Source organism: Cenococcum geophilum (genome assembly GCF_001692895.1).
Source record: "Cenococcum geophilum 1.58 unplaced genomic scaffold K441scaffold_3, whole genome shotgun sequence".
Taxonomy (NCBI): Eukaryota; Fungi; Ascomycota; class Dothideomycetes; order Gloniales; family Gloniaceae; genus Cenococcum; species Cenococcum geophilum.
In genome coordinates this window covers 2686294-2709746 of record NW_027137561.1, presented here as the reverse complement: position 1 = coordinate 2709746, position 23453 = coordinate 2686294, and the positions used below count along the sequence as shown (strand labels likewise).

The following is a 23453-nucleotide window of genomic DNA, read 5'->3' as shown; positions in this document are numbered from 1 at the left end:
ATTTCCACCTTAGTATATTCTAATTAGTCTAGGAGTTGGCAGGAGTTAGTAGAAGTTAGTAGGAGTTTACGTAGTAGATTTTATATAGAATCTTACCTATAAACCTATAACCTCTGCTTAAAATATTATAACGTGTTTTAATTGGCCTAGGAGTTTATAAAAGTCTTTTAATTAGTCTAGGAGTTTATAGGAGTCTTTAGAAGTTTTACGCTAGTAACTTAATAATATAAGGTAAATAAGTGTTAGATTATAGTAAATATTTATAAAAGTAAAGTAGATAAGCTAGTACTTACAGTTATCTACGCCCCTAATTTCTCTCTATAACAACACTAATAAATTTTTTTAAAAATTGTTTATAATAACTCCCCTTACGGCCTAGGTGCTTTTATACCTAGTAAACTTTCTAATTAGTAAGAAGGCTATTCTCGCCGCTACCTTTACGCTCTATCACGGAGCCCTATATTTAGGCCGCGTCTAGCGTCCTTTATAAGTATTTTCCTATACTAAGTAGTTAATTAAAGCTTTAGTAAATCAACCTAAGCTTCTAACTACTTCCCTATTTAAAAAGGCCGTTTACTAACCAATTCTATAGCCCTCTTCGCCCTCGCCACGCTTGCGCTCCCCCCGTCCCTATCCCCGCCCCTATCCCCGCCCCTATCCCCGTCCCTAATCCCTCTCCTATACTACCTCCTAGCAGCGATAATAATAATAATAATAATAATAATAATAATAATGGTGTTAGCTGGTGGCCTAATCCACTATATGTTTTATAATGCCTTATATCCTAAATATTAGCCAATATAGCATATAGATTACCATTACTATTACTATTACCATTACTACCACTTCCTTCTCTACCACCACTACCACCACTACTACCACCACCGCCACTGCCGCTCGCGGCCCCGCCGCTACCCCTTACTTAGGCTGGCTTTGCGGCCACCTAGCGGGTAAACTAATAGCGGCTCCCGTGGAACTGGGCCCTCTACAGAAAGGCCACTGTTAACTACATACCTACGGTCGCGGGTAAATAGTAGTCAGACCTCCCGGCGTTAGTAGGCGCTAAAAACACCTCTTATATTAGGAGGATTATAAAGATAAAGCTAGGTAAGCAGCTTATAGGAGAAGATTAGTGCTTAGTTTACCAAGCAAGGGATAAAAAGTACTAGGCCTACTCTAGAAAGGGTTCCTAGCAGGTAAACAGGCCCGGTAATACCTATGCTCGCTATTATATGGCGGCCTACTTTGGTAGGTATAGTCTATTAAAGCAGCGTAAGTCCTAGAGAGGCTTACGGTCGCTGCCTTCTCCCCCTTAGTCTCTTTTTCTAAAGGGGCCGCCGCCACCTCCTCCGGGAGCTAGGGGTTTAGGTATAATAGCGTAAAAAGGTATAATATAGAATTAACGGCTACAGTGGAGACTAGTATCTCTTTATGGGTAAGCTTTAACCTTATTCCAGTTGGTTTAAATCCTATATAGGTAAAAAAGCCAGTATCTTAGGCGGGCCTAACTGTAAGTTATCCTTTATAGGCAACTGTAAGGCGTTATAAAAGCCTTTATTCTACTTCCTATTTAGGTTTAAATTAGAGGGGTAGATATAGCGGCTTTAATATATCCTTTATAGGGTAAGCTTTAACCTTATTTTAGTTAGTTTAGATCCTATATAGGTAAAGAAGCTAGTATCTTAGGCGGGCTTAACCGTAAGGCATCCTTTATAGACAAGCTTTAACCTTATTCTAGTAAAAGCTAGTATCTTAGAAGGGCCCAACTATAAGGCGTTATAGGTTAGGATAAGCATAGCGGGCCTTTATCCTAGGGTAAGGTAGGTAGAGAAAGTAAGTATAGCGGGCCTTTGCTCTAGTATAGATAGACAGAAAAAGTAAGTATAGTGGGCCTCTGCTCTAGTATAAATAAACAGAGAAAGTAAGTATAGCGGGCCTCTACTCTAGAGTAGTAGTGTAACGGCGCTATCGCACGTTACCTGCCAAATTCTGCCATATTCTGCCGACCTGCAATTGACCCGCCTAAAGCTAGCGCCTTGGCGGCTCACCCTATATATTTGTTTACATTAGTTCTAGCAACCCCTTTTCCTTCTCTTTAGCTTAGTATTTTTGTAATATAGTATTCGTTTAAGCTTCGGTTTAGAGGCATTTATTTAAGCCGTAATATTATACTAAGCTCTCCCTACCTTACCTAGGAAGGCCTTAATAATATCCCACCCCAAAGAAACTTCATCTACAATAACGCATTAACGCGCTATACTTAGACACTAAAACAACTCTACATTACCTGGGAAGGCCTAGATAATATCCCACCTTATAAGCCAGACAGGACTAGACCTATACCCCTAGAATTAAAACTAAAGCGTATAATACTAATAAACTTTAGGAAGCTAATAATGGCACCTAAAGTAAGCTTATTTAAGAGAGCTATCTCTACCTAAGAGAAACCTAAGATCTAATTAGGATCAGAAATTGAAGATAATAATAATATTGTAGATATACGCGAGCAGATTCGCGCCCTTGTAGCTAGCTAGGAAGCTAATTATCTTAAAGCGAGAAATATATAAGAGACCCTACAAGAGATCTTAGAAAGCCTTACGGCCCTATAAAATAGCCTAGCTTCCCCTTTTTAAAGCCCTAGCTAACCTGTTTACTCTACTAAATATAATATACTAGGGAGTACGGATATAATAACGAAGTAATTAAAGTCCGTTAAGCTCCTTAACCCCCTACTACTATCTAACGAAATAGACCCTACCTTTAAGAATTAGAGGATTTAAGTATAAGGAAAGCTCCGTATTAACTATAACTATTTCCTTTCTAAAGAAGCTAAAATACTCTACCTCTTTAGTCGAACCACTGGGGACGCCTAACGGCACCTTTAAGCTAAGTTTAAGGACGACTCCCCTATCTAATTTATATCTATTAATAAGATAATATAGTACCTAGTAGCTATCTACGTTAACCCGAATAAAGTACGGGATGCCTATTATAGTTATAATTACTTAATAATAAAACCGAACTAACCCTTTGCCGAATTCTAGACTTAATTCCTATACCTTATAGGAGAAGGCTAGGTTTCCCTTAAGAACTACCGATTAGACCTATATAATAAGCTAATAATCCGGCTATAAGAAAAGATTACTATAACCTTAAATAACCTACTAACCTACAAAAAACTCGCAGCTTATTACCTATTATTAGACTTAGAACTAAAGCGGATTAATACCTACCCTAATTAGTAGAAGCGACTTTATAATAATTGGAACTCGCTAGTTATACCTATAGGAGCTAGAGCAGGAAGATAAGTTATAACTGCTTTTATACTAAAGGCGGTTATAACTATATACCGGCAAGCCTCGCCCGACTAGCTATGTACTATGCTATTAACTAGTATTTGCCGTAATACTCTAATTAACCCTACCTCGGCTACGTGCTTTAACTATAATAAGTAAGGTTACTTTACCTTATCCTGCCCGGAGCTAAAGGATATAGGCGATATTAAGGAGATAGAGAAAGAAGAAATATTTAATAAGTTAGGAAAAGAAGAACCTTAGGGAAAGACTCCCCCCTAGGGTACCCTATTAATCTTAAAGAGATTAATCTTAGTTAGTTAATAGGTAGAAAGTATTTTATAGTTCTATATATAGTATCTTAAAATGGATATAGAGTTAATATAACCGCCCTTATTAATACTAGAGTAAATAGTTTCGCCTTTATAAATACTGCCTATATAAATAATGTTGCTAAGTTTCTAAATACAGAAGCCATCTAACTAGAGAAGCCTATCTAGGTAAAGGGCTATAACAGCTAAGCTGGTTAGCCCGTTACCTACGTCTTAAAGTTATATATCGCTTTTAACGGACGACGCTAATATAGTATCCCCTTTTATATTCTAGACTTAGGGTCCTATAATATAATCCTTAGACAAAAATAGATGTTCTATTTTAATATTTAGTTAAATATATAAAAAAGACGGTTTGTCTAGCCGGAGGATAGACTAAGGTTACCCTTCTTTATTAGGGATATTTAAACTAACTATAAGACACTAGCTGTAAGGGGTAACCCTACCTACTAGTAGGATATCCGGGCCTATAACCTAGCCTTTACCTAAAAGGACGCCCGCCGCGAAGCTAGAAAGAACTCTATACTAATAAAGATACTCTTCTAAAGCGCTATGTTTAAAGAGGACTCTATATATAAAAGCGGGATAGATAATAATATAGATAACGTCTAAATTATATAGATCTAACTATTATAGAAAAGAACGTATTAATAGGATATAAGGGATAACCTCTAAAAGATATAATAGGAGCTAAAAGGAGTAATAATAACGCTAGTACCCTAGAAGTCCCTAAAGTTATATACGCCCCTATTATTAGTTAACCCCCCTACCATAGATATCGCTGTAATTAGCGCTATAGTGTTCTACTTTAATATATACCGGAAGGACAATAAGGTCTTTATAATAAGCCTATATAAGATTAACCGAATTATTAATAATAGAGAGGAAAGGCTAGATAAGGAAACCGACGAGGAACTAGTTAAATACCTCCTTTTTACCATTTATATAGGCTATAAGGATGCATTCTTAAAGGCGGCCTTAAATAAGTTACCCCCCTACCAGATATATAATTATAAGATTTAATTAGAGGCCAATAACTCGCTAGGCTATAGCCCCCTCTACTATTAATTAATAGATAAGCTAAAAGTAATAAAGTAGTACTTAATTAATAACTTGGATAAAGGGTTTATTAAGCCAAGTTAAGCCCCTTTTACTTCCCCTATCCTATTTATAAAAAAGCCTAATAAAGGCCTTTATTTTTGTATTAACTATTAAAAGCTAAACACTATTACTTAAAGGGACCAGTATTCTATTCCTTTAATTAATAAAACCCTTATACGTCTAAGCTAGGCAAAGATCTTTACTAAACTTAATATCCGCTAAGCTTTCTACTGAATTAAAATAGACCCTATATCTAAAGATTTAATAACGTTCCGTACCCGCTATAGTTCCTATAAATATAAAGTTTTTCTTTTTAGACTAATAAACGGACCGGCTACGTACTAAAGGTATATAAATAATATTCTTTTTAATTACTTCGACGAATTCTATATAGTATACCTAGATAATATTCTTATATACTTAAATAACAAACTTAAGTATTAAGTTTATATTAAAAAGGTTTTAAAGAGGCTACAGAACGCGGGCTTATAAGTTAATATTAAGAAATGCGAGTTTAGGGTAAAACGTATAAAATACCTCAGGTTTATTATAACTATAGAAGAAATTAAGGTTAACCCTAAGAAGGTAAAGGCAATCTATAATTAGAAGCCCCCTTATATAGTAAAAGGAATTTAGTCCTTTCTTAGTTTTTATAATTTCTACCACCGGTTTATCCGTAACTACGGAATTATAGCAAAACCTCTTATATAACTAACTAGGAAGGATATACCTTTTGTCTTTAATAATAGCTATATAGAGGCCTTTAAAGAGGTAAAGAATCGGCTTATCTCTTCCCTAATCCTTTATTACTATAACCTAGACCTTAAATTAATACTAGAAATAGATGCCTCTAATAGGGTTATAGCGGGAATCCTATTATAGTTATATCTAGACGGCGAATAGTACTCTATAGCTTTCTTCTTAAAGATAATAAACTTAGCTAAGTATAACTATAAAGTACACGATAAAGAAATACTAGCTATTATTTAATTACTCTCCTAATAGCGCGTAGAGCTTAAAGGTACAAACTCCTAGATTAAGATATATATAGATTATAAAGCCCTAAAGTATTTTATAACTATAAAGTAGCTTATAGGGCGATAAGCCTAGTGGGCCGAAATACTTTCCTAATTCTTCTTTATAATTATATATTATTCTAGTAAGTAAAACTCTAAGGCTAATGCCTTAACCTAAAGAGAATAAGATATAGGACCCTAGAATAAGCTAAAGACCTAATATTAGACGCGTGCCCTCCTCTATCTAGAACAGCTTAACCCACAAATTCTTAAGGAGCTAAACTCCTAGTAAAACGAGCTAGCATTAATAGAGGAGTCCTTAGATAAGTTAATAAGGCTAATTAACTACCTCCTAACTATAAACCGCATAGCTAATACTCTAAGGGCCCTCCGCGAATAAACTATAAAAGGAGACCCTAATTTTAAGATAGAGGAAGGATTGCTCCTATACTAAGAGCGGCTTATAGTCTCTAACATTAATAATCTATAGACTAAACTAATCCGCGAAGCTTATTACTAAGTTTTTATGGCACACCCTAGCAAGAATAAGACCCGTAAAATCATTAACTACCGCTACTACTGGCTAAGAATAATTATAAATATTAATTAATATATACGGAACTGCGAAGACTACTAGAGAGCTATAATCCCACGGGATAAAACCCTAGGACTACTTAAGCCACTCCTAATACTAGAGCGCCCTTAGCAGCATATCTTTATAAACTTCTATAAACTACCTAGGGACCGTAACGGATATGATATGGTTATAGTTATAGTTAACCGCTTTAGTAAACGCCCGTTTTTAATTCCATATTATAAGAACATTAATACTAAAAAGGTAGCCTAGCTATATGTCTATTACGTCTACCAAATCTATAGACCACTAGATACTATTATATTTAATTATAGGCCATAGTTTATATCGGCCTTTTAGAATAAGTTTACCTAGATCCTAGGCATTAAGCTAAAGCTTTCTACGGCTTATTACCCCTAAATAGACGGTTAGATAGAGATTATAAATTAATACCTAGACCAAAGGCTTAGGCCCTTTATTAACTATTTCTAGAACAACTAGTTTAAATTACTACCCTTAATAGACTACGCGCAAGCAACCCTACCCCATAACTCCATAGGGTTTGCCCCGATTTAGCTAAAAATAGGATACTTACCCTATATAAGCTTTAACTAGAAAAGGCTAGAAGAACTCTAGACTATATAAGAGAAGCTATCCTATACTAAGGCCTAACAGTACACTAAATAATTAGAGGAGGCTTAGATGGTAGCCCGCAAGAACCTAGAAAAAGCTTAAAGATTAATAAAACAGCAGGTAAATAAACACTATTAAGAGCCCGATTTTGCCCCTAGCGATATAATCTAGGTTATAATAAGGAATTAAAGGACTAAATAACCTAGCTATAAGCTAAACTACTAGATGGCAGGACCGTATAAGGTTCTTAAGAAGATAGGCAACTTATATAAGATAAAGCTCCCAGACTTAATTAGGGTTTATTCTATCTTTTTACTAAATAAGTTACGGAAAGCTATAAATAACCTATTACCTAGATAAAAGAATAAGCCTCCCCTACTAGTTTAAGTAAACGGTAACAATAAATGGGAGGTTAATAAAATACTAGCCTATAAGATAGTATGGGGAGCGCTAAAATACCGTGTCTAATGGAAGGGCTATAATCCTAACCCAACCTAGTACCCTATATAGAACTTTATAGGCTACCCCTAAAAGCTTAAAGAATTCTATAACTAATACCCTAATACACCTAGACCCCTAAAGTACCTAGATAAATAAATAGAATGCTAGTATAATAAAGATAATAAGTTACCGGAAGAATATAGGGATAAAAACGCCCTAAAGCCCTAATACAGCTATCTGCCAAATTCTGCTATATTCTGCCGTTTTCTGCCAGTATTATAAAATTTTAGATATCTAGGAACTTTAACCACCGGTTAAAGTTGTCTAATTAGTTAGATCTATGCTAAGACTTTTAGCGGCTACTTTTTCTAGCCTAGTGCTTCCACTTAGCCTACAATCGCCCTTTATACTTAGTTAGGACGGACTTATATCCCCTTTATCTCCTTATCTTATATTTTTATAATCCTACATTTATAAGCCTAGTGCTACCCTATTTTTTCTAACTAAGCCTAAGGGTAGGCTTTCTTTTAAAGAGGGGGGTGATGTAACGGCGCTATCGCACGTTACCTGCCAAATTCTGCCATATTCTACCGACCTGCGATTAGCCCGCCCAAAGCTAGCGCCTTAGCGGCTCACCCTACATATTTGTTTATATTAGTCCTAGCAACCCCTTTTCCTTCTCTTTAGCTTAGTATCTTCGTAATATAGCATTCGTTCAAGCTTCGGTTTAGAGGCATTTATTTAAGCCGTGACAAGTAGTATTAAAATAGAGGTTATCTTTATTCTACCGCTTAAACGTATAATAACTATTCTTACCCCCTTAAAGTATATAAGCTTATAGCCTAGCGCGTGCTCTAATTAGTCTAGGAGTTTACAGCAGTTTACTAGGAGACCTTAGAAAATAATAATAATAGTAGAGAACTTAGCGCGCGTTCTAATTGGCCTAGGAGTTTATAGCAGTTTACTAAAAGACCATAGGGAACAGTAATGCCGGTCTCCTATCCTATTATACGCGAGAATATTCGCCTCTACTACTACGGCATTCCTACCCCTATTGCTATTGCATTTCTACTATTCTTTAAGGCTATAATACTATTAGCTACGCCCAAACAGGAGGAGCAATAATAACGATAGTAAGAAACTTAGCGCCTACTCCAATTAGCTTAGGAGTTTGTAGCAGTTTACCGCTAATAAACTATATAGTTTAATAACGCTAGTCTCTCTCCTACCATACACAAGAATATAAGCCTTTGTTACTACGGCGTTCCTACCCCTATTAAGTACTATTACACTCCTACTATCCTTTAAGGCTATAATATCGTTAACTGCGCTTAGACTGGTATACTCCTACTTATAGTGTTTAGGAGGAAATAAAAGGAGCAATAATAATAATAGTAGGAAATCAGCATCCGTTTTAAGTGGCCCAGAAGTTTATAGCAGTTTGGGTAATATCCGGGTTTAGGTTAATCTCTAGCTTAAAGGTAAAAGAGCCTTACTCTAATTAGCCTAGGAGTTTATAGCAGTTCGGGTAATATCTAGGCAAAAAGCTTAAGAGATATCTAGCTCCTAGCCTATATTTTAGTTGGAGGTAAAATCCACCTCATCTAACCCATCGCTAATAATGTTAGTAAACTCTTATATATCCATAAAGCTAGTTAGGTTATTAATATCTAGAAGAGAATAGGAAGCAGTAGCCGAATGCGGGTCCCGTATATAAAGTTAGTTAAACTGCTTAATCCTCTCCGCTAAAACGTCTACACTAGTATGGAAAATATTATAAGAGTTAAATAGCTATAAGTCTACCAGCTGCCCAGGGCCTCGCGGCATAGCTAGATTACTTAAATAGATAGTATAAGCAAGCAGGAACATATTAAGTTTTGTAAAAGCCCGCGTATAAGCACCTAACATTTCCTCACTAAATATATACTTTATCTTACTACGCACCGTCCTAACCGTCGCGTTTAATAGATATACTTAATTAAATATAATATTAGTATCGTGGGTAGAGTTCTTATAACACTTTATCTTAATTTTGCAGCTGCTATTTAAGTACTCTAGTCTAAAATTAATAGCCTTATACATATTAGGAGACCTAAGCTAGTTTATAACCCCTAAAGCTAATATTATATGCTAGAGTTTAGGCGAATTTACCGAAGTAAGATTCTACCAATAAAACAGCATCTTACGGCCGTAATTATACTATAACGCGCTAAAGAAGTAGACGATAAGGGGGTTAATAAGCCGTCGTAGCATACCTATATTAGCATATTTAACGGCATACCAAACAATAAGAAGTAGTTTAGCTTCTTAAAGTAGGCGATATATTGTCTAAAACTTAATATCGCCGTACGCGCGCCTACTTAAGTCTATGCCGCTCTATACTTTAATAGTAAAAGCAGTAGACCAAATATCCTTAACTATTTCTAGGAACTACTCTAGTATAAGGCAACTAATTACCCAAGTGACATTCTCTATACATTTTAACGATAATGGATTAAATAGGTCGGATAGTTTAGGTATTATAGTAAGGAGACCTTAGCGCTATATAGCCGCATAGAAGAGGGCTGTTACGCGCGCTATAAAGCCTTACTTAACAATCGGTACCACTTAATAGTACTTAGCGTTCTCCCGTGTAAATAGTATACAATTCTATAAAGTAACGTCGGATCTTAGATAATAGTGCGCCTCCTCTTAATAGTTCTTAGGCGCTAAATATGTGCGTATAATAGTATTATATAGATTTATCTTAATATAGAACTACGTAGGTATACTAAGGAGCCAGTCTTAACGGTTAAAAGGATAACCCGTATAGGCCTGTTCCTATTTTACTAACCTAATATAATACGCAGTAAGCTGGTCACTATAGGCAAGCTAGAGCTAATTAGTAAGGTTATTATACGCAGAGCTATAGGGGTTATCCGGAGCCTAAAGTCTAAGCTAATTAAGAAAGATATTTTTATAGACGCTGTATATACCCTAGATAGTACCCTTATCTTCTATTATAGCACTAAACTGCTAGAACTTAGTCTTTTTAGTATTAATATAGTATATACTTAGTATCTAAGGGAAAAGATTACTTTTAGTAAAGACACGCTCTACCCTATATAGATAAACCCCCTTTATTATGTTAGCGATAAGGTAATAGCTAATCTTTATTATTAACTTATTTTTAATAAAGCTAGGTAACCGGAAGATATTATTAAATTATAGCGGTTTTATTAAATTGTGCATTAATTAGCGTAGCCTAGATAAAGGTAATTCCGGATAAAATATAATAGCAGCGGTTATTAGTAGTAGTAGTTCTTTGATTAACGTCTGATACGGATCCTATCTAGGCCCACGCAGACTACTCCGTCACAGGGGGAAAACTTGTGTATTTACAGGAAGAAAACCCTGCAGTTGGGTTGGGGGAGGAAAAACCCTATGAGCCACCTCAGTAGGATGAAAAACCCCGATTTGCCATGTCCGTCCGTAGCGGCGGCCCTGCGGGCCTACGGCTACGTCCTGTCTCCTTGGATGTTTTGAACTCCTTGGGTACCACTGCTTCCCTCTCCAGCTTATCCTAAGCTGGGGTTCACTACGTCCCAGCCAGGCCTTGCCGATCGATCGCCGTGTATTATTATTGTCGTTTCCCATGTCATTAACCGTCCCCTGTGTGCTATCTCTTATTGACCATTGCCATATACGCCATGCCTCCCCCCCCCTAGGGCCTATCGAAGGCGTAAGGGGGATTCATCCGTTCTAACCACCTAATACTAAATAGCAAGCGGGATGTGTGTGTGTGTACTCCGGGTATCTTTTGTGCCTAGGCCCCGGTTGCTAGGCCCTCTCTAAGGGTCACCACTCCGTTAAGAGGAGACGAGGATAACCATGTCTTGTAATCCGGCTGCCAGTCAGTACGGCAGTAAGGCGGCGAGTGACCGCATGCTCCGCGGGCGATCGCCCTAGGGGTTAGGAGGGGCCGTATATTTGCTCGTTCGTTCGTTCGTCCGCGTTTACTCGTCGATATAAGGTCGTCGATGCTTTCAATTGGGGGTCGGGGGACGTTGGATTCCGTATGTATCCGCGAGGATTACACAGGGTTGGAATAGGAGAATAGTGTAGTAGCTGAATTGTAGAGGGCCAACAGTAGTGGTTTTCGAGATCTCACCATCTGAAAAATTTTCACCACCGCCCACAACGCTCACAACCACCACCAGGTCCTACCCGCAGCTGTGCGACGTCTCTGCGTTGGCTCTACTGAGTCCGAAGACCAGTAGGTTCGTAGGCCTCACCACGTACAGGTGCAGAGTCCGATTTCGAGGACCAGCAGCGGTTATTAGTAAATATATAATAGACGTATAACTAAGCAATTTATCGCGTTTTATGTCCTTAAAGTTTATATTATTATATACAACCACTATTTATAGGTTGTGCGCTAGGATCTTAAGATACCTCTATAAATATTAGCCTCTAAAGGAGTCTATAGAAGCCCTTTTAATTAGCCTAAGAGTTTATAGAAGTTTATAGAAGCTTATAGAAGTTTATAGGAGCTCTTCTAATTAGCCTAGGAGTTTGTAGAAGATAGATATAAGATAGTTAACATACCTCTGCCTCCTTAGCAATACTATTTATAATGCGATTTACTAAATAATAGCCATAATATAGCCTAAAGCCGGATAGTGTTTTAAACACCCTCCTTTTTACCCTAGAGCTTATAAGATAGATATCTATAAGCGAAGTAAAGAAATTAAACCGCTTCTTAGCTCTAGAAGAATAGATTATACTAGTAATAGCATATACCTGCCTAACTAAAGCGTCCTAACCCTCTACCTTCTAACTTCCCGCCTAATAACTTGCTTTATAGGCGCGCTAGTTACTAAGTAGCTGTAGTAAAGTTATATACTATATTAAGGCGATATCTCGTATAGTACGGAAGGCGACTTTAAAGTCTAAGTTCTCTATATTCGACGTCTTATTAAATATATTAAAGTATAGCTCCTAGATAAGGCGGTCTAGCTCTATAGTAAAAGACCCTACTAGTATAACTGCCCCTTAAATATAGCTAAGTTACGGATTTTTTGCAACTACATTTAATAGTACTTGCTATTATTTTTTAACGCGACCGTACTAACAGTGCCTAATTATAATCCCCCTATTATCTATATTATCTGCTTTAACCTAGGCAGATAGGAATTATATAAAGCTCTAACCCTCTTATTTTAGGGTATTAACTACGGCTTATAACTTCCTTACGCGCCTATACTGTCGTATACTTTAGTCTAATAAGGGAGGTTTAGGCTCGCTAGTATTAGGTTAGCTATTATTATCTATCTAGTTATTACTATTAGAGGAAGCCTTAGATATATTAATAAAGTATTTTAGTAGGCTGGAAAGAGTAGGTAGGCTAGAGAGGCTAAATAAAGGACTTTAAGTGTCCTGCTCGGATAAACGCCCATTAGGGGTATAATTGGGCTCTATTACGGATGCAATATATAGAGTAAAAGATGGGCTTTTAAATAGAAGTATTAGCGAGCTAAGCAGCGCTATATTAGGGGGTAATATACGACATTAAAGGCGATAGAACTGTTTTCTACTAGTAAGGCTATATAGCCCTTATAAAAGGCGCCTATAATCTCTTAGACCCTCGGAGAGGAATCTACCTCAGCGCTCTGTAATTAGCTGCTAAAGCTAGCGCAAGCGCTAACGCCCGTGGCGTACATTAGGCTGCGGCGCCGGTCGCTAATTGGCTCAGGAGTTTACAGGAGTCACAGGGGTTATAGAGGTGTGGCGGTGCCAGCCGCTGATTGGCTCAGGAGTTTGCAGGAGGTGAGGTGGATTTTCTCTCCGAGGGTCTGAGTCAACTGAGATAAGCTCCAGCCTCAAAAAGCAACCAGACCATATAAACACCACTCACCCAACTTACCTCCTTCAACACCTAACCTCGCAGCATTCCTCCACTCATACTTTGCCCAATGGTAACACTACAGCTTCCAATGGCTGCAGAACGTCCATCCCTTCTCGATCTACCAGCGGAACTGCGCCTCGAAGTATACGCCTACTACTTCGCGCCAGACGCCACGCTCCCCACACCGCCTCTCCAAACCTCACCTCTCGCCCTCGCCCTCACCTGCCAGCAACTCTACCACGAAACGCACGCTCTCGCTTTCGCCAGCACCACCTTCCGCACCAACGCATGGCAGATTTCGGACCTACTCATACAACTACAGGACGTGCGGGCGCGCTACGTCCCCCTGATAACGCGACTGGAGGTGCTCGTCGGGCCGCTCGACTCCCCGTGCGGGGTGCACCTCGCGCGCACGGGGCTGGTGGGCGTCGAGGAGCTGTACATTACCTTTGTGGACGCCCGTGGGGCCTTCCACGAGGACACGATGCTCAGAAACCTCGATATGATGCTGTGGTTGACGGTGGCTCGTTGCGCGAACTGCCGGCTTCGCAAGATCCGCATCGTCCACGGCGCCCTCATCCGCAGGTGCGATATCGTGAAACTGGGTGCTGGTGTGTGTAAACAGCTGGAGCACGAGTGGTGGGTGGGATTTTGGGGGAACGGGACGGTGAATGAGGAGGAAGCGTGGCGGGTTGAGGAGGACGCTGAGGAGGGCCGGTGCAGGCTGGTGAAGGGACGGACGGACGGGCAGGCAGGCAGGGAGGTGGTGCTGCTGTTCGGGGAGACCATCCGGGAGGCAGAAATGTACAGAGAGGTGCAGAAGGAGCTGCTGCAGGAAATTACCGACGAGGTTAGCATCAACTGTGGTGCATAAGTACGTGCAGTGTCATTGAAAGGAAGCTGACCGATGATCCTTATTTTTGCTGAAGAATGATGTAGGATTCTCGACCATCTGCGCGCCTTGGTCCCGACCGGCGGTAGATCTGGAGCGTTTGGAAATCAGATCCTTATTTACAGAACTGGAGTGAACACTTTGTCAAACAGGCTGACTGAATACTACTATCATCTCCGCATACGAATGTTAGGCGACAGTCATGTACGCGTAAAGCATGAAGTAAATGTTTCAGTATCCCCACCTGCGGCCATTCTCAGATCCTGAGGATGTAGGTTGGTTCTGCTGTGTAGCCTTGGTAAGAGGCAAAATGCACAGCAGCATGCGTGAAAGTGGGGAACAACCGACACTTGGACCCTCGCTGGCCTCTTCACCGTCTCAATTCAGCAGCAGAGACGCCACGTCGCTCAATAGATTTCTGCACAGCACCGCCAAAATGGTACTCGTAGCTAGGCAGCGATCGACACTATTCCTATCTAACTCTCTGCCGCAACCATCCCTGCCGTGCTTATTTTTACTGTCTCGAGCATTCCTCCCGCTCTCCCAGGGCCTTGCCACAAGCATCGTAAGCTCTGCTCCAACCTTCCCAAAGCGACACCATCGCGCTACCTCGATCGGCACCGAGGGATGGAAGCAGCCCCGGCCACCGCCGATCCCGCCTCGGACCTTTTCCCTAAGCCTAATCCCCGGCTTTTGGCGTGCCCTAAACGAGGACGACCGCGAGTGCCGCCGACTCGTTCGCCCTGCCACACCCCCAAGAAAACTATTGACTACCCAGTTCAATAGCAGCGCCGTCGTGGCATTTCCTAGCTCCTGAGCCCGGCCCCAGGGTTCTGAAGCGATGATCTCCAAGGGTACATCGCAGACTTCCTAGGGTGAATGTGTTGGATTTTGCAGAGTCAAAGCCAACTAGGTGCCATTTTACTTTGTTTTCAAATCTTGGAAGCTCTGCGGGAGCTTTCCGGGTCCCATTGGTTCTTTTCCTCCGAATTACGCACGTGTACTAGATGTGCGTGACATTGGCAGACGATAGAAGCCTTGCGCGTATTCAAAGGGTCTATTGTTGCCAATTCCAAATCTCCAAGAATCCACTTCATTCCCCTTGCATAATTCCGTACCGTAACAATTGCATAACATTTCCATAACTTTCAGACACAAAGAAACACGCGTGAACGGAAACCGAGAAGCGGCTCCGGCTGTACACTTCAACAAGGGAAAGCAAAAAGGAACAGGCTGCAATGACATTGACAAGTATATAAAAGAAGCACAGACAACCGCCCTAATAACAAAACTTCGTTTCCCCGGGTATCGTGAAGTTCATCCTCTTTTTTACACTGCCTTGACGCGTTGGGCCAGATGCGAAAGCCGGTCCCTGATGCCGCCGGCCAGGCGCGTGTTGAAATCCTCCTCCTTCATAACTTCGAGGCAATACATGATCGTGTCCGAGGGGACCGCCAAAGAGATCAAAACACCCTTCCTTGTTGAAAGCATTGGAGTTCCTTCCTTGAATTGCAGATAGCGTACAATGGACGTATGTTCGGGATCCATGTTGTCAATGGCAAACATGGAATCCGAGAATGGAGTGAGCGACTTCTGGGAGTCGGGCGACTGTGTGGCGTTGTTGGCCGTGCTGACCATCCACAGGATGAGCGCGACGCGGTAGATGACAGCAGGGAACCAGAGCGGGCGGTTGGGCTCTGGCATCATGCGCACGAGGCGGATGATTTGGCCGCAGTGGAACCAGATGCGAGAGGTGCTGCCAATGGAGCAGGTGCGCGCCCATGATGTCGCCAGGAATTTTTCCTGGGTGACCTCGCCCCGGGAGAAGGCTTCAACTTCGGGGAAGTGGGTCATCGTGTTGAGGCAGACGAGGTGGTACATGACGAGGTTGGAGAGGAGAATCGGGCAGACGTCTTCAACGCTGCGCATGCGCTTGCAGCACAGTGCGTACCAGTCTTGCAAGATGGATTGCACCTCGCGGATCTGGACGAACAGCCTCTGCGCGTGGCTGCTGCTGGCGTCGCCGGCAAAGCAGCCTAGGCATTGGTGAAGGTGGCACACGAGGGCTTGAACTGGGTGAAGGAGAAGGCGTAGTTGTAGCTTAGTAAGGTCTCGAGACTCATTAAGAAGGTCTCGGGCCATGAGACGTTTGAATAGGTCATAGAGGGATGGAGGGGTCTTTGTCTGGCTTGGGTCTGAGTCATCGTAAACTGTCGCCAATGCAAGGGACCAGTTGTCGGCAGAGCTAGCTTGCCACAGTACCTCCTTATCAGGAAGAGCAGCAGTGAGCTCCGTGATGGCGAGATTTGGGGGCTGGTCGTGAAAGAGGCTCAATTCCTGGTCGGCGATAACCCAGGAGTATACCAACCTGAGATTCAATTAGTACGTTGATGAAGTTACATTCGGGGAGACCGAAACTCACCGATTCATGCTCTCATGCTGCTTCCACTTCTTCCACTCAATTTCGGTGCCAAGTAGGCCATCGAATTCAGCCAGAAAGTTTTGTCGGTATGCCAAAAGTCCGGAACGCCGGAGCATCTGTTACATTGTTAGAGAATGCCGTCAACCCAACCGAATGCAGTAAGCACTAACCGTAAGGTACAGATCTGATTGGCTCTTGGCAACCTGAAAATGGTCAGTTCATCTACGAGAACAAATTTTTTTTTTCCAATTTTCCAATGGTTTCAGGGGTAGAACTCACATCCATATGCCATTTCTCGCCGCTCCATGCAGCTAAGTTGACTGAAAGGAGTGCAGATCGGAGAACCGTTGGGTTTTTCCAAAGAGAGAGATCATTATCAGTAAGATCGGTCAAAAGTATGCGGCAAGATTCGGTCAAGCCGTTGGTAAGATAGCCTGCTTCCATGGTGGGTGTAGCTGATGCGCCTGCTGCGAGGATGAGGAGAAGTAGGAGGCTCGACGCGTTCTTATTATCTGCGGCCAGCAAGTCCTTGGGGTCCAAGACCCCCGCTGAGAAGTTCGGGTAATATGGCTCAAAACGACAGCTGTAAGACTTGAAGAAGTACTCTAGAGTCGTTGTGGAAGGAGAAGTAGCAAAGCCCTGATCTAGATCCAACGCCCGGTTGCTGTTGTTCGTCGAAAATGACGCTGACGGATCACTTATTTCGAATATGACTCGGGCTTTCCGAAGTAGCTCCCTTGTCGTGGTCATCAATGCGTCCCTGGTAGATCCCCTGAGAGATTCAATCCTGAGATTGTTATTAAAGGCATCATTAAGGCGTGCGGCCGCTGTTGGTTGGATCGAGTCTCGCCACACGTTGGGATTCTTAGGAATGTTTTCTAGGCCCTCTAGATATGTTTTAGAGGTGCTGAGCTCTGAAGGGTTTGGCTCTCTAGGGTTACACCGAAAACATGGCCATTCGTCCTTGAATGCCAGCATCGAATCGTGATCCGCAATTGAAAATTCGCTTACTGATAATGAAGGAACTGATCTTGCATGCGTCCGATGAGGCGAAGTCGTTGGTGGTACCGACCAGCCGGGTAACGAAGATGGCGATTCGCACATAGGAGAAGCTTGGGGGCGGAATATCTGACTGCCCATGAATCCCGAATCGGCTTCAGACGGCGGCCAGAAGGGTTGGTATGATGGGTCGGGGGATATCAGCTCCGGCATTTCGGCCTCTCCGAATCCTAGACCAAGAGGAATTTGCCCCTCATCAGCCCATAGTTGGGGGTTCAAATACTGCTCGAATGAATCTGTGATCATTGGCAACGACTCTCCTCCAGATAGGAATGAATCTGGGGTTTGGGGAGTTAAGCTGCCGGAGAGATCGAACTCGCCGTTATCCATGAGGGGAAACATGGCGAGACTCGGGTCTGGACTGCTATAATCCGAGTAAACGTCACTGACACTGCCGGAGTGAAAAGGAGAAAGAGGGTTGAGGGCTGGCATGCCAGATAACTCTGGCTGCCGGTTGCCATATTTTGCGGGAGAAGGTATGTCCATTGGCTGAGAGGGCTGTGAGAAGTGTGTATGCTCGGAGGCTGGCACGCTCCGTGGTGAGGATTCTTTTCGGAGCGTTGGAATAGATGAAGTCGATGAGTATTTTTTGGATTGGACAAGCTGTTTCTTGGCCTGCCGGTAAACATTATCAGACGTTCGTCTTGTCGACCTCGCCTCGCAGACCAGTCCTTTCGCTGTGCAACGAGAACATGATGGAACCTTGGCAAAATGGAGCTCGTCAGCACTACGTAATTCCGTGGTTTAAAGACCAATTGGGATCAGACGGTTCACTTACAGCTTTGTCACACTTAGTTTTCGCCTTAGCACAGATTGTGCAAGCAATGGGTCTTCGTTGGGTCATATTGACTTCGTGTCTTGGAGGTAGATTGTCGTTTTGCAGGTTGTGAACCCAAGGAAGGGCTCTGTAGTAAATTGTGTTAGACTGATCCATTGGGATAAGACGATGTTGCGGTGGAGGAGCTCAAGTTATGCAATTTTGATTTCCAGAGGTAGCTAAGGATGAGAGTGTGGGTGTGGTACCTTCTTATGAGTTTACAAATGAAAGACGGATTAGTTGTAATCTTGGTGTCTGAATTCAGGATTGGATTCCTAGCTTTCTTAGCGAAATGAGATAAGGGAATATGTGAAGAATGCACGAGGTTGCATGGATTCCTAGCTTTCTTAGCGAAATGAGATAAGGGAATATGTGAAGAATGCACGAGGTTGCATGGATTCCTAGCTTTCTTAGCGAAATGAGATAAGGGAATATGTGAAGAATGCACGAGGTTGCATGATGCTGGGGTGAATGGCTATCAAAGTTCATTCCATTGGGATACTTACGGTTGAATAGATGGTTGTTGGAATGATCTAGGTTAGGGAATCTGGACCACAATATATCCGTAGATCATAACGAAGACCAGGCCTTGGGACTGAGATTTATTGCCCGAGTGGAAGAGGTAAGCTCTTTATAATGGCGAGTAGCTTTATGATTGGAGTCCAGCAGGTTGAAGCGAACGTGGGGACACCAATGCTGATCTTAGGTTGCTAGGAAAGGATCAACGGTATTGCTTGTAAGCTTGGAGAAAGCAAAATGCACTGAAAGTTTCAGCTGAGTGTGCGACTAGGGCGTAACTGCGTGCTGACAGCTCCAGGGTGAGACAAATTTGGACCACGGGTACCCCTCCCTGTAGGTGCTTGTGTACCTTACCACACACCATCCAGCCTCTACCAGTCAAGCGAATCCTTTAGAATCCGGGTCTACACAAGCCACCAACTGTCCGACCCTGCCCCGTCTAGCCAGTCATATTGTCCACTAGTTCCCGTCCCGCTTCCTTCGAGAAGTCTTCTTCTGAGCACGTTTCGTGCCCATCACTTCTAATCTGATGGCCCTGCATCACCTGCATGCTCCGCCCCAGACCCAAATTGCCCTACATCGTCATACCCTTGAGGCATCGCGGCTCGCTGGATCGTTCAAGGCCGGGCCTCAGGTCAGCGGGTAACTCGATACGGGTCCGCGCTGCCTCATGGCACTCCAACGCCCTCGAGCGACTGACGGGAGGATGGCACAGGCCCCCGGAGCCTGTGCACCATCATGGCTGTGATTATGGGCTGCAACTGAATGTTTGGAGCAAAATAGTCACAACGTATTTCGGGGCTGAGCGCCACGCCGCAGCGCACGGCTTGCACCCACCAGCCTCGCGCCTTTCTTCCCCACCAGCCCCCAGCGGCAGGGGCCAGGTGGATTGACGATCCAGCTTTGGCGCTCTTAGCCAAGCCCACGCTGCAGACGGGATTCGCCCGTGGCGTAATCGGGCGCCGGTTGTCCTGGCCCGTCCTCGAGAACAAATTAACTGCCTTTCTGTTATCAAGCATAAGTGCCGAAGGACCTTAAGGAGCGGGGCTGCCTAAGAGCCGTTTTCGGATAATATCAAGTTGGTGAGACGGCAACAGGGTTTAGCACGAGGCCTATGACGCTTCGATTTTCTCGGACAATTACCAGATATGGGTCTTTGCATTCTTTTTCCGTAGCCTATGCCTTGGCCTTGTCTTAGCCTTGCCTTGACCATGTTAAGCTCCACTGTCCAAGCTATTAAAGTCACGTTTTCAGACAAGTCTGCTCTCTACCCTGCCGCCTAAGGCTTACGCTCACACTGTCGGCTACGGCCCGTTGAGAAATCACTTGCGGACTCTCTCGAAGTTTATCCGTCTTAGAGAGCAAATGAAACAGGGCTGTGAATAAGGTATTGTGGCGCCCTTGGCTTGTTTCTTGATCACGATAGTGCTCAAACACTTTCTTGGCTCCGACACGATATCATGCATATTTTTTTTGCATAATGATTCCTGTATCTGAGTGGAAGCTATTTTTTATCTGTATTAGATTTGGCGCATGTCGCGGGCGGGAATAGTTGCCAACATCGCGCCAGCCTCGCCGGCCGCACTACTTCAAAGGATGAGTTTTCGACACTACACAATGTAACGATAGCTCCTTACTGGACTGCACGTCCGCGAGGCTTGCTTCTCCCATAGGTGGTTACTGGAAGGACTCCTAGCTTGCTGAGAACCCTTGTTTGCGGTCAATGGGTTGCTGGAAGCTCAACTCCGATAGAACCCCAAACCTGAGAGGATTCTTAAGCTGATGTAAAAAAAGTATCCATGTGGCTGGGCTGTGCTGTACCTGACACCACACGTGGAGTTTATTCAGTATCCACAACAAAATAGCAGCGTTTCCAGGAATGGGTCTATTACGGACGAGCCAGCTTCGACCCTGTAGTATGACACGAAGTCCGGTAAATACTCAGAGCAAGTATCTGCGGACGAAAATCAGTCACTATGTTTCAGCTTTCCGATCTGACCAAGCTGTCCACGGACTTGGGTGGACTAACGTTTGTTTCAAACGTACTGGAGTGCTGGGTCAATATCTGATTGATCGAGAGTTGTATGTGACTGGGTACTCGCATGGCTTCTAACTGCCAAAGGCAGCCCTATGCTGCATGTCAATCTACGGACTCTCGCTACGTTCCGGTTACAGATACCTCAGGGTTGACATGCGATGGCCATCGAGGTCACGGACTCCGCTCTGAGTAGAGCCGCACATAGACATAACGCCTCTTTCGTAGGAGTACGCCTCGATGTTCTCTTAGCACGTACGATTGTCGCGAACTACGAGGTTGGGTGGTGACACATTTAGGTGCCCTCTAGACTGGTAATCGCTCTTTCGTGCATATGTTAATCCCATGCGCTGCTGAAACTGCAGCTTAGCACATCAATCCTTACGACGCGTATATTGACAATTAGTATTTGATTTTACTGGCCGGCCTAGTTTGTCTATTCGAATGCGGCATAAGGTTCTTGCGAGATCGTTGGCTCGAATTTTGTCGGGTACGCCAATCATATCTCTCGTGCGACCGACACCAACCTAGTATATGTCGGTAGCTATTAGAAGACGGTCATGTTCAAGGTCAGTGATACCGACGTGGGCGTGCTGCACGGTGGCTCGTCACCCGACGCCAAAATATCTCGTGTTGTACGGTAATATCCGTCCTACCTATATCAGGTTTCGCCTTGGATGTTAAGAAGGCGAAATGGTACGAGCATTTCGATGCTGGTTGGTGTCGTTGCGCAGAAGTATATCGGTCTTGAGAGGAACACAAACGCCGCTTGCGGCGTAAATTCGGCAGCAATGTTACTTTCAACAACACCTTCATTTCTTGTGGCATCTTGTATGCGAAAGCCTTGTAGGTCATCAGCGAACTGCTCAGTGTAAATTCGCCAATTTTTTTGTGGTCACGAATACAGTTACTCTTTCGTTATTGTGTTTGATCCCCCAGTTGCTCAGGCTGGAGTCTGCCCCGTAATCCATTTTTAGATGCATACAGAGAGACCTTGGAATGAGGACAGAGCCCAATGAACTTCGCTCCTGCAAACTTCCTGGGCGGAAGCACACTTCCAGCTGGCTCAGTCACACCAGATCTTCTCATACTAAACCAACCGATCGCAAGCTTTGAAGTTTTCGAGAGGCTGTGGCGGCACACGAGGTTTCGGATTTGTGCGGATGGCGGAGCAAATCGATTATACGATATGTTTGATGCCGATCGCAGGAATGTCAGAATCGATTTCGTAAGAGGAAAGTTATTTTAGTCGGAGGGCATTTTGCTGAAACGTTAACAGTTGCCTAGTATTATCCACGGAGATCTCGATTCTTTGAGGGACGATGTACGCCAGTATTATTCCTCTCATGGGGTTGAGGTCTCGCAAGATCCAGACCAATACAGCACTGATTTTGGCAAAGCAATGCGAAAGATCATGTCTGTGGAGTCAACTTCACCTCGCCGAGAGATTTTAGTTCTAGGGACTCTGTCTGGACGCGTTGATCAAGGCCTGGGACTGTTACATGAGATGATCCGCGAGGAGACAGAGGATCCAAATACTAGGCTTTGGCTGTTCTCCGAGACGAATGTATCTTTTATTCTTAAGAGAGGTCGTAGCAATGTCCAGACTGCATTATCAACCGGCTACTTTACTCGCAACGTTGGCATTATTCCAATCTACGGGCCGGCTATCATTACGACTTCGGGGCTGGAATGGGATGTTACGAGCTGGCATACTCGAATGGGATATCAAGTCAGCACAAGCAACCATTCCGTCGAAGAACAAGTGCATGTGGAAACAGACGAGTGTGTTCTTTTCACCATGGAAAGAGAACCGCGACTACCTAGCAAGGAAGCACCACAGAAAGCCATACTAAACGGACAGGATGTTTGATATCAAAGCAATTTTAGAGAAGCTTTGTTGTACGATTATTTTGGGAGAAACATGGGGCGACAAAGCTTAGACGTTTAGAGACGTTTCCGAATCCGTTCGTTTACCTTGGGGACTAGTTTAGCAGTGTGCACCGAAGACATGGGTTGCTGCTTGCTTTCCATAAATATGTCATGGTGATTATGATTTAGCGCGACACCCAATTTCGCGCTTAACAGGCCGCGTATCTCATCCGAGGATAGTCCGGCCATGGGTGCCTGCACTTATGTGGTTGAGTGGATAAGAATAATATGAGCGAGCGAGGCGTAGTTCAGAGCTTTAAACACTTAATTATTATCTGACTACTTCGCTGTGATGCCCAAAGCGAGCACCAGCCTTTTTTGGGGAGTGCTTGGAAATATTGAGATACGAGATGTTGGATGTTGGTGCGAATAGTCACTCGAAATGATTCGGGAGACTACCGAATGACCGGCGATGGCTTGTTAGGGCAAAGTCTGGGTCTTGTCGCAATTGTTTGGTTGCGACCCCGCGCCCGTCGTTTTCCCAAAGCTGGAAAGGGAGT

The 23453-nt window shown here is 43.1% G+C and overlaps 4 protein-coding genes across 4 annotated transcripts; 3 read left to right on the top strand and 1 right to left on the bottom strand.

Moving 5' to 3' along the window:
• The first annotated feature begins 13179 nt into the window (after nt 1-13179).
• K441DRAFT_652071 (uncharacterized protein) lies at nt 13180-14288 on the top strand. Its single transcript, XM_067647309.1, has one exon. It carries the CDS (start codon nt 13366-13368, stop codon nt 14149-14151), a length of 786 nt encoding a protein of 261 aa, XP_067509334.1. The 5' UTR covers nt 13180-13365; the 3' UTR covers nt 14152-14288.
• Nucleotides 14274-15072, top strand: K441DRAFT_161676 (uncharacterized protein). Its single transcript, XM_067640257.1, has one exon. The coding sequence runs from the start codon at nt 14396-14398 to the stop codon at nt 14984-14986; it is 591 nt and encodes a 196-aa protein (XP_067509333.1). The 5' UTR covers nt 14274-14395; the 3' UTR covers nt 14987-15072.
• Nucleotides 15073-15498: 426 nt separating this feature from the next.
• K441DRAFT_537555 (uncharacterized protein) lies at nt 15499-18494 on the bottom strand (the record flags this gene model as incomplete). Its single annotated transcript, XM_067642487.1, has 5 exons — nt 15499-16537; nt 16592-16707; nt 16762-16794; nt 16871-18352; nt 18429-18494. The coding sequence occupies 5 exons, from the start codon at nt 18492-18494 to the stop codon at nt 15499-15501; spliced, it is 2736 nt and encodes a 911-aa protein (XP_067509332.1).
• Nucleotides 18495-21826: 3332 nt separating this feature from the next.
• Nucleotides 21827-23249, top strand: K441DRAFT_652067 (thiamine pyrophosphokinase-like protein 1). The gene is made up of 2 exons (XM_067647308.1): nt 21827-22249; nt 22301-23249. Exons 1-2 carry the CDS (start codon nt 22037-22039, stop codon nt 22892-22894), a joined length of 807 nt encoding a protein of 268 aa, XP_067509331.1. The 5' UTR covers nt 21827-22036; the 3' UTR covers nt 22895-23249.
• Nucleotides 23250-23453: the final 204 nt, after the last annotated feature.